This window comes from Odocoileus virginianus, chromosome 1, assembly GCF_023699985.2.
Source record: "Odocoileus virginianus isolate 20LAN1187 ecotype Illinois chromosome 1, Ovbor_1.2, whole genome shotgun sequence".
NCBI classification, from domain to species: Eukaryota; Metazoa; Chordata; class Mammalia; order Artiodactyla; family Cervidae; genus Odocoileus; species Odocoileus virginianus.
The window spans coordinates 96,079,808-96,091,947 of record NC_069674.1 but is presented as its reverse complement, the minus strand read 5'-3'; the positions used below and the strand labels follow the sequence as shown (position 1 = coordinate 96,091,947).

The 12,140-nt window shown below is 34.6% G+C and overlaps 1 protein-coding gene across 2 annotated transcripts in view; it reads left to right on the top strand.

Moving 5' to 3' along the window:
* GLCCI1 (glucocorticoid induced 1) overlaps positions 1 to 12,140 on the top strand; it is a 115,834-nt gene that overhangs the window by 50,098 nt on the left and 53,596 nt on the right. For both annotated transcript variants that reach the window (XM_070471109.1, XM_020888198.2), the window contains exon 3: positions 10,061 to 10,147. In XM_070471109.1, the coding sequence (XP_070327210.1) occupies positions 10,061 to 10,147 (87 nt within the window). The remainder of the gene's footprint in view (positions 1 to 10,060; positions 10,148 to 12,140) is intronic.

Here is a 12,140-nt window from a genome sequence, read left to right as displayed (position 1 = left end):
TTTCCCTTACCTCTTCCCTTGCCTTTATCCCTAAACTAGCTCTAGGTAAAGTCGTATTTATTTGAAACAACCTCCTTAGACTGTCTTCTTGTCATTTTTTGTCTGATACATTCTCAACTTTTTATATTCTAAAATCCATCAATTTTCTATCAAAAATCCTATGATATTAGAAAGACATTTATTAGAGACATTAAGAGAAGAATTTAAGAACTGGGTCATAGTTAAGGGTGTAGTATGGGAAAGCAGTATGCCTTTCAAGATGTTAATAACTTGGTATAAATTTTTGAATAAATGATTGGCATAAAATACATCATATTGGCAGGAAACATTAGTGTAAACCAAGTGAAAATAAGTTTTTATGCTGTTGAAATTCTTAAAGCTTTTGGGGGTAACCCTAGTACCCAATGGTGAAGCACAGTAAGTAGGACATAGCAGATGTTGATAATTGTTACCTGCCTTTGTACTGGAATCTATAGTATTTTATTCTTTAAATATAATAATACTGAATTGAGTGGACAGTATTACTAGTGTCAATAATTGATTATGCAGTTATGAACATTAAGCCTGGATTGATCAGAAATAGCATAGAAATGATGCAACTAACTCCAGGGCATGCTTGGACTCACAAACTCAGTAAGCAGTTCCTGGTAGGTCAGGATTCAGTCAGAAGTTAACTATTGTTTCCCACCATGCAGCCTTACAAGTAAGAAACGGTATTTCAGGTTTATAGGTCCAAGTATGGGAGAGTAGACTTTTACTGCTACAGAAACTCCTACTTCCTTCCTCATTACTGATGTGTATTCCATTGATGATATTCATGTCGTCATCAGTTGAGCACTATTACTTTTTATGATTTCAGAATAGTATGGAAATATTTTTGGCAGGTATCTAGTCAGTATTAATATTTCTGATATATCTTGTCAGTCACCTATGTTGCTGATTTTCTGTCAAGTATAAGAGGTTAAAAAACATTAAAAGCTACTAAAAAGCAATAAAAGTTATTTATCTCTTGGATAATACTGAGGCACTTATAATCAAGTACGTTTGCCAAATATATTTTTTTTAAGTGTTTGGAAATACTTTTAAAAACGTAAAATTGCTCTTGTTATTTACAGGTGTAATCAGTTTTTTGAAACTCAGCAACCAAAGCAAATTGCAACTGAAAAAATTACAACACTAAAGAATGAATGTTTTAATAATGCTCTCTAAAAACTGAAAATTAGTTTGGCTTTAAATTTATCCACAGTAATAGTAATAAAGCTTGTCAGAATGGGTATTATTAAGTATAAATAACAAATAATAAATTAAAATATTCTTTATAATTTTAATTCCTCATATGACTGTCTCCTTTTGGTTAAAGCAGAAACTGGTTGTTTGTCAAGAGTCTATTTAGTAACTGTTTCTATAAGAAGTCAGAGATTAGCATTTCTGATATATAGTTTACTTTATGTTACATTATTTCCTTTGTTAAATGTTCTTGCAATGATTTGAGAAATGTTCTTACAATGATTTGAGAAGCCTGACTGGATAGAATACTAATGTATTCCTCCTACCCTTTTCTGTGACATTACTAAGTGCGTCAGTGTGATTTGAAACTTGACAAGAAGAGTATGATAGAAAATAATAACTGTTTTTGAGAAAATACAAACAATGCTTGGGACTTCCAGGTTTAACAATACAGGGCTTTTTTAAAATTGAAAAATGAGATTGATTTATAATTTTCTCTTTTACATAATTATTTTTAATAGCTGTTTTATTGAATATAATTTCTATACTGTATAGTTCATCTGTTTAGAGTGTACAATTCATGGTTCTTAATATATTCAGAGTTGTGCAGACATTGCCATAATCAGTTTCAGAACATTTCCATCCAGTGGAAAAAACCACCGTGCCCATTGAAGTCAGTCACTGTTTTGCCGTCTTCTCTCCCTTAGCCACACATAGCAGCAGCAGCCTCCTTTCTCCCTCTCTGTATATGCATGTTCTGCACAGTTGGTATCAGTGCGTGCATGCATGCTCTGTTGCTTCAGTCAATAGCCTCATACGATTTGTAGCCTTTGGTTTCTGGCGTTTTTCATTTAGTGTAGTATTATTTAAGTTTCATCCATGCAGTAGCACAGTATCAGTACTTTATTCCTTTGTATTGCCAAATAATATTCATGGAATGGACGTGCTACAATTTATTTGTACATTCTTGAGTTGGTGAACTACTTCGAACATTTGCGTACAAGATTTTGTGTTTACATAAGTTTTCATTTCTCTAGGAATTGCTGGAGCATATGGAAGCTCTATGTTTTTCAGGAAAACATTTTTATAGATATTTTTTCCTCCATATAATTAAAGTATAACATGAAAAGACATATCCAAACTGAATTATAATTTCCTATCAATATTCTCATCAATAACTTTCCACTTATATTTCTGGGTGTTGGACATTTCAGTTATCTTCAGTTTTCATTTACTCTAAACCCTTAAATTTTTTGGCTTCTCTAAAGTCTCCAACTCCATTCCCACAGCCAGTGATAAAACTGCATACTGGCACTTGCAGTTGTGAGGGAACCCCAACCTATTAGTCAGAGGGACCCCTGTGTAGTGAAAAATATTTTATGGTGATGTATACTAACATCTTTACTTAATACGTAATGTGTCTTCCAAGATAGATCTGAGGTTTGCATCTAAAGTTAGAATTTCTATAAATTCTGTGTTTGACTTTTCTCAGAATATACATCCACAGCTACAAATTCTATAACACAGCTCTTTTATTTTTTTTAAATCCTACTTCTAATTTTGAAACAGTAGTCACTGCAGAAGATTTGGAAAATACCCGAAATCTCAAAATAAGCTACTTATAATTCTAATATCCAGATAGCTTTTTCTAACATTTTGATGTATACCCTCTTATATTTTGATTATTTACACTTAGAAAATAAAAAAAATTTAAATCACAGACCATTTAAACAATAGAGTTCAAAAAAAGAGTTCAGATGATATTGCAGGTAGTGTTTTATAACCTATTTAATAAAGCATAACTTTTTTTATGTCATTAAGTATTATTTTAAGTCTCTTTTTTAAACCTTGATTTTTCTCAGCTGAAAAAAAGAATTATAATTATCTAGAATTCTTACATATTTATATTTTGAAATATCTCTTTGAAGTCTTTTTCTCTTTGTGTGTATTTGGTTACTAAAGTGGGATTACAGTCTGTGTAGTGTGTTTTCTTGTATTATAAGACTGTTCCACAATTTTTCTTTCCTCTGTTGATAGACATTTATTTCCACTGCTTCTCTTGGTGTGCATCTCAGATTAGTTTTAGAAGTACATGTACTGTGAATATTCTTAAGATTTGGGGCACATTTATGATTGCTTTTATTCAAATTAACATTTCTTACCGATCAGACAAATACTTTTATCATGTATAACATAGATGTAATAGTTGATTTCTGTGGTGTTTCCTGTTTTTAAAAATTACAATCCAGAGATGTACCACCAACACCTCCATCACCTTAAGATCTGGAAACAGAAATATAACTTCTTAACTCTTCTGAATAAGTTCCCTGGCTAATAATCTAGAAAATCACAAACCATTACTACACAGGCTTTTATTCAGTTGTGTGTGGAACACTTTTAAGGCCTAAATAGACAGGGATTTTATACATTTTTGTAATCTAACAGAATGAGCATATAACTTAGTATGTAGCTGGAACATGATGAAAAAACTTGAGTAACTGCTTTCACTGAATTCCTAAAGCTCTTGTTTTTAGCCAGACTCTTCCTTTTGTATACTTCTTAACTAGTGAAGAGGCTATTTATGTTTATATTTGGTAATAAAACTATATAAACATATACAGTTACTGGGAAAGCGAAGCGCATAATATAGTCACAGTCTTTTTGTGCTCTATTTTTTAATGCTTCATCAGTATAGTCTTTTCAAAATGATCTTTTCAAAGTTTTTAAAAAGTTAAAAAAATTTATTAGTCAAAAGAAAACCAAATCTCTCAAAGAAATATTTATGAATAATGAGGGGTTTGTCATTTTCTTTTTTAAAAACTTTTCTGTACCTTAAAATCAGATTGTAATCTTAATTGTCAATTTAATTATCATTGATTTTTCAAGTAATTCCATTTCTTTTCAGGTTTATGAGTACCACAATGTTAAGTATCATCTATTTAAGAAAAGTAAAAATAATTAGCAGTCAGTAATCGATGCATGGGGTCGCAAAGAGTAGGACACGACTGAGCAACTGAACTGAATCTTGTTTCTGTAATACACTATAAACTATAGTAAATTTTTAAAACCAAATTTAAACCACATAAAAATACATATTTTAAAGTTTTACATAGGACTCAATTATTTTAAGAGAGTTTTCTGAAGTGATTAGCTTTTTCTTTTTTTGGTGGGATTTTTGAAACTGACTCTAGGCTCTTGCATATTGAAAAAGAGTATTTTGCTAGGAGTTAATTTGACTTATTTTGAAGTTGATAAACCAGGAAAGCATATTCACCTTTGATAGTCTGTGAATACAGATATGAATAGCAAAAGCACCCATTGTTCATATCTAATAAAAGACCCTTATCCAAAATGTGCAAACACCTCTTAAAACTCAACAAGAAGAAAACAGACTAGCTGATTAAAAAATGGGCCAAAGACCTTAACAGACAGCTCGCTAGGGAAGATGTACACACTGCGAACAAGCATATGAAGAGGTGTTCCACATTATAGGTCATTAGGAAAGTGCCAGTTAGAATGAAGTACTCTACACATCTATTAGAATGGTCAAAATCCAGTACACTGACAACACCAGAGGCTGGGCAGAATGCAGACCAACAGGAACTGTCATATGCTGCTGGTGGAAATAGGAAGTGGTACATCCACTTTGGAAGACCGTTTGGCAATATCTTACAATACTAAGTATACCCTTAGCTTACAGACCAGCATTCATGTTCCTTGGTATTTACCCAAAGAAGTTGAAAACTTACAAAAACCTGCATATAGATATTTACAGCAGCTTTATTCATAATTGCCAAACTTGGAGGCAACCAAAATATCCTTCAGTAGGTGAATGAATGAATGAACTAGATCCCACATGCCACAACTAAGAGTTTGCATGCCGCAATTAAATACCCCACATGCTGCAACAAAGATTGAAGATCCTATGTGTTGTAACTAAGACCTGATGCCGCCAAATAAATATTTTTTTTAAAAAGAAAAAACATGGAGGAACCTTTACTGTGTATTACTAAGTGAAAGAAGCAACTCTGAAAAGGTAACCTACTATATGATTCTAGCTACCTGACATTTTGGAAAAGGCAAACAGTGGAAAGAGTAAAAAACATCAGTGGTTGTTAGGGGTTTGGAGATGGGGAGGAATTAATAGCACAGAGGATTTTTAGGGCAGTGAAAATAACTCTATGTATGGTAGGTACTATAATGATGGATATGTGTCGTCATACATTTTTCCAAACCCATAGAACGCACATCACCAAGAGTGAACTCTAAACATGAACTGTGGACTCTGGGGAATAATGATGTGTCAGTGTGGGTTCATCAGTTGTAACAAATGTCCCACTCTGTAGGGATGGCTATGCATTTGTGGAGGTGAAGGGCATATAGAAAATCTCTGTAATATCTCTCAGTCTGTCTGTTAGCCTAAAACTGGTCTTTAAAAATAGTCTTAAATACAAATGTGTAGTCCTGTGCAGTAGGATTATTTTTTTTTTTCACTTGGAGAGGCAGGATTCATCACACAGGAAACCAAGATAGCAGGCCAAGCTAAGGGGGTCCTTAAAGCTTCATGGGTTGGAATTTGTGTGATTCTGAGAGGTAAAATTTTAAAATGGCCTCTTCCACCTATAGGTATCCTTTTGATGTAGAGGGGATTTCTTTTTTTTTTTTTTTTTGCCAACCTCCTTTTTGTCAACAGTCTTGCTCAAGTGTATGAAAGGTTCATATTCTCTTCCCTAGTAGTTTAAGTGGAGGCAGCTAGAAAGGAAGAATCCTCTTAAGTATACAGGCTGAAAAGCAAGCTGTTAGATATAATACCACTCACTGAGGATCATATTTCTATTTCTTTTCAGGTTGCCTGGAAATGTTAGTATGTGTAAAATAAGTGTTCTAGGATCATATAAGTAAGAGAGAGTTAAGTGAAAGTGAAAGTCGACTCTTTGTGACCCCATGGATATACAGTCCTTGGAATTCTCCAGGCCAGAATACTGGAGTGGGTAGCCATTCCCTTCTCCAAGGGGTCTTCCCAACCCAGGGATTGAACCCAGGCCTCCTGCCTTGCAGGCAGAATCTCTGCCAGTTGGGCCACCAGGGAAGCCCAACTGGAGTGGGCAGCCTGTCCCTTCTCCAGCGGATCTTCCCTACCCAGGGATCAAACCGGGGTCTCCTGCATTGCAGGCGGGTTCTTTACCAGCTGAGCTACCAGGGAAGCCCATTAAGAGAGAGTAAAGCAGGTTTTTTAAAAAGTTATTTGTGTATGTGTGTTTGTATATTTGAGTTTTGAAATGCTAATTGCATTGTTACACTGAATAGACAGATATAGTATATAATATTCCCCAAATTTGTTTGACCACGAGATTCTTCTGTCATACGTTTTTTACTAAAATCCAGGACATAAGTAGGACAATTCATAAAATTCTACTCTAGATTCATGGACGGAATAACAGGCCAGTTGGAAAGGAATCTCTTGCTGGCATGAAAGCAAATAACTTTTGCAACTTTGTGTTGTTGTTTTCCTAATTCAAATGGTAAAATACTTCTCATGTACTCAGATTTAACAAATTGGATACAAATTAACTCATCCTGTGTTAACTCAGAGGCATAATTTTAAATAGATTTGAAGACCAAGTAGCCATCTTTGGTTTTGGTTTGATTTGAATAACTTGTTAAAAATCAATGATTTTTAAAACACTGCTCTCAACAGAACTTTCTACAGTGGTGGAAATGTGCTATATCTGTGCTGTTCTGTAGGGCAGTCAGTAGCCACATGTGGTTATTAAGCATGTAAAATGTGCTAGTGAGGCCAAGGAACTGAATTTTTTGTTTTATTTTTGTTAATTCAAATTATTACATGTGGCTAGTAGCTTCTATTTTGGACAGTGCAGTCTTTAAAATATATTTGTATATGCAATTAAAATGAAATAATTCTTTTTTGGAAAAGTTGAAACTGATGAATATACTTAAATAATTTATATTCATGTCATTTTGTAGCCACATGATTGAAAGAATTCTCCCAGTGGTTTTGTACTTTAAAAAAAAAAAAACTATGTAATTTGCTAGATAGATTTCAGGATCATAAATATTCTTTTACAGTTAGTTTTTATGTATTTCAGTACTACATTCCAGATGATCAATAGGGTTTCACATTCAGTTTTAAGAAAAGAATGACAATAGGAAGAAAGAAGATACCCTCAGATGAGAGACCTCAGATTTAGTTTCATTTGCCATTGGTGTGCTTGCCAGAATCGAGGCATTTGCAGAATTTTTGTGGTTATTAATTTATCTCTAAGTTGGAGATACAATTTATATAAATATCCTTTGAAAAAAGTAGAGCTTACAAAATGAAAATAGTGTTATAAATGTTATTGTTAAATAATTGTGGAACATGTCAGAAATTTGACTCATTTTCTGCAAATATACTTTTGAGTTTTAAACACATCCTTAATCATTGATCCAAAATGAGATAATCCAAATAGTCATTTGATTTTGGGTGAGAGTAATGCCTATGCTTGGTAGAAAGGCAAAGATATTAAGGCATATAGATTCTCAAAAGAAAAGTTTGACTAAAACTATCATAATTGAATAATTTTAGAATAAAATGTTAAAGATATAACTACTTGGGGATTAATTTCAGAGTAGTTTTTCTTATCTAACACTGAGATTAGGAAATTTTAATAACTAAATAGTTAATTTGCAAGCAGCTTATTTAATATATTACTACCTCTTTGCACATGCCAACTGAATAAAATATTTTACTCAATAATATGACTAAATAGTTTCACTTTAATATTTGAACTCTTAAAGCAATTTATATGTATTTTTATTCAACTAGCATTCAGTTGTTACTGGTTTTATTTTGGAGTATCATTACTTTTAAGAGCTGATAATTATTTAAAAAGTTGTCCACAAGCATTTTGAATTGTATAGAACTGATGGATTCCTCATAAGGAGTTGTGCATTATGTAGAGTCACAGATGTAGCATCAATATAAATGATGAATTTTTGGTATATAATAAAAAATAATTTTAAAGCCATATATATTTATATTTACATGTGATGATCACCACCCTTTGTCTATCTTAAAATACTGATTTTAATGTTCCCTAAGTTGCATTACACTAAAAATCTTCTCATATATTAAAGATGATAGTTTAACTATTTTTTCATTTTTAATGCAACCAATAAATGATCTTCCTGTTTGACAATTAATGTTTTATGGTATGTTTGGATGAAGTGTATATTACAGATTAAATCACTCAAAATGATGTTTTAGGTAAAAGCAATTCTGTTTGCTGACATGTAGCTCAGTTTCTTTTTGTTTTATAAGATGCACTGCTTTAAATTATAGTCAATTTACAAAGGATTAATTTCCAAAGTATACAAGCAGGTCATACAACTCAATACCAGAAAAAAAAACAACCCAATCAAAAAGTGGGGGAAAGACCTAAACAGACATTTTTCCAAAGAAGACATACAGATGGCTAACAAACACATGAGAAGATGCTCAACATCACTCATTATTAGAGTGATGAGATACCACCTCACACCAGTCAGAATGGCCATCATCAAAAAGTCTACAAACAATACATGCTGGAGAGGGTGTGGAGAAAAGGGAACCCTCTTGCACTGTTGGTGGGAATGTAAATTAATACAGCCACTATGGGAGACTTAAAAAATAGGAGATTCCTCTAAAAACTAGGAAGAAAACCACCATATGACCCAGTAATCCCACTCCTAGGCATATACCCTGAGGAAACCAAAACTGAAAAAGACACATATACCCCAGTGTTCATTGCAGCACTATTTACAATAGCTGAAACGTGGAAGCAACCTAGGTGTCCATCAACAGATGAATGGATAAAGAAGTTGTGGTACATGTACACAATGGAATATTACTCAGCCATAAAAAGGAGCACATTTGAGTCTCTAGTGAGGTAGAGCCTTTTATACAGAGTGAAGTAAGAAAAAGAAAGAGAAATAGCATATACTAATGCATATATATATGGGATCTAGAGAGCTGGTACCAGTGAATTTATTTACAGGGCAGCAGTGGAGAAGCAGACACAGAGAACAGACATAAGGACACAGGGGCTGGGGAGGAGGGAAGAGGTGAGATGTGTGGAGAGAGTAACAGGGGAACTTGCATTTCCATGTGTAAAGTAGACTGCCAGTGGGAAGGGGCTGTGTGACTCAGGGAACTCACAGGGGGGCTGCGTGACGACAACCTGGAAGGCTGGAGGGACATATGGGTACCCATGGCTGATTCATGTTGATGTGTGGCGGAAAAAACAAAATTCTGTAAAACAGTTATTCAATTAAAAAATAGCAAAAACAACCGAGATTAGTCCATTTAGCCTAATCTTTTCCTATTTTTATAATAATGTATTTTTATATAAACATGCTTTATGTTTTTCAAAAAATCGGTACTACCTGTCAATAGATATTTGACATAGAGGTACTCTGTAAGCCCACTGCTTCTAAGCACATTCTGTTAATTTTACTTTTATTTTATATAATAAAAATACCATTTCATAATTAGCTTGCCTTTTCTTTAAAAAAAACCAATATGCATATTTCACAGTTCTCTTTGAATCTGATGACTTTATTAATGTTGATGTAAAAAGCCAGATGTTTTGAGTAACATTACTCAGAGACATCTTAGACTGACTGTGTCTAAGTCAGAATAATAAACATTTCACAGGGTCATGGAAGTCCTAGCTTTTAAGGTATTTTAGTATTTAGTATAACCCTGTAATTGGTATGTGCTAATATGTTTGAATTGCTGTGAGATTAAGGAGTAGAAACAAAATTCCTCATTTTTTATTTTTTTTTTTTAAAGACACCTAGTTGTTGGGCAGAAGAAGGTGCAGAAAAGAGATCACATCAGCGTTCTGCATCATGGGGGAGTGCTGATCAACTGAAAGAGGTAAGTTACTTCTGTTTCCAGTCTGTAACATGCTCTGGTCCTAGCAAATTATCTTAACTATTTCCTGAATATAATGATACTTCCTGTATTTGTGATAAACTTGACTCTTTCAGAGTTTTAAGGGTTGCTTTCCACTTTTTGGTGAATAATTCTGAGTTTACATGATTTGTGCCCTTCATATTTTTGTGAATATTTCTTATGTACTCACTGAGCTTTTTTTGCCTTTCCAGAATGAAGTCTGGTATTATGTAATTTTATCATGTTCATTTTAGTTATTTTTTTCCCCACTTCAGCTTTCTTGTTTTTGAATTACAGCAACTAGAACTATAGATCACAGTTTTTACAAAGGTAGGATAAAGTTAGAGAAACTTAAAGTTGAAAGATCATATAGTCCATCTCCTATGTAAATACTTAACAGTTGATTCACATTGTTGTACTCTAGAAACCAACACAACATTGTAAAGCAATTATCCTCCAATCAAAAATAAAAAAGAACAAAGCACTCCTTAGAAAATGTTCATTTAGTCTATTATAGTCATTCTCAGTGAGAAAAACTCATCACTTTGCAAGGGAACCAAACCAGTTCAGTTGTTTCAGCTTAAGTTGTTAACTAGTTTATTTTGTATATTGAACTTAAAATTACACCCCTAAGTTTTGACTCTGCCCTCTGTATCAATATTGAAAAAGTCTAATTTAAATATTTGAAAGGCTTGCAGTATGTCATTTTCCTCCAGGATAAACATTGACATTTCTCTCAAGTATATTTCATGTGATAGTTTCCATACCTCTTAGTATCATTTTCATATACTATGGGTATCAGTATTTCTCATGTACTGTGGTATCTGGGCTGAATAGATACAGTAGTCTATTAGTATAGTCTGTTGCCTATGATTGTGTTACATTTCTAGTTGCTTCATTACATTACTGATGTAGAGAAATCCTCAACTCCTATCCATGCTACGTACATGCTGCATACAAACACACATGCACAAAATAATTTTTCCCAATAGCAACAAAAAAGGAAGCTGACTCCAATATATCTAGTTTAAGATAGGCATCGAATACCTATATCTATGCATAGACTATTAAGTGATACTGAATAAAAAGTAAATTTGCTCTTTTATCTCACAGGTGAATATAATCTTAAAATTACAGCCAGGATTTGGTATAGTTGAACTTTGGACTACAGCAGTACATGATATACCCTATAAAAAAGGAATGGCTGACATGATGGAGTGAGAGATTTAATTACTCTCCTCACAAAACAATGACAAAGCTGAACAAAATAATCAAAGCAGATTCAGCCCCCTGGAAATCAGTCGCATTGCGACGCCGTACTCGTGGGAAGTGCTGGCCCCTCCGGGTAAGAGCAGCGGAGGCGTGTGGCACTCTGCCTGCCTGCTGCACTGCTCCCTCTGTTCCCCAGCTCCAGCTCTGCCAGTGTGCCGTTTCAGCCAGGACGGGGCAGGCCCTGAAAACCAGAAGCTTTGCTGCCCCTGTTGGAGAGAGATCTTGATAAGGGAGTGCTACAGAGTAAAATAACATTCTTGGTTGCAAAGAAGTTGGGAGGGCCTGTGGTTCTGCTGGAGAGGCAGTGGCACCCACTCCAGTGCTCTCGCCTGGAAAACCCCATGGGCAAGGAGCCTGGTGAGCTGCAGTCCACGGGGTCACAGAGAGTCAGACAGGACTGAACGACGTCACTTTCACTTTCACGCACTGGAGAAGGAAATGGCAGCCCACTCCAGGGTTCTTGCCTGGACAATCCCAGGGACGGCGGAGCCTGGTGGGCTGCCATCTATGGGGTCGCACAGAGTCGGACACGACTGAAGCGACTTAGCAGCAGCATGGTTCTGCTAGTCTGAGATTGTGGGGCAGCTTGTGGCAAGCCCAGACTCACGGAGTAGCAGGATTTTATAGAGAGTTCTAGGAAGTAAGACAGTCTTGGAGTCTTGATAAGTTCACCCCATATCCCAGGTTGACTGGAGGCTGTAGA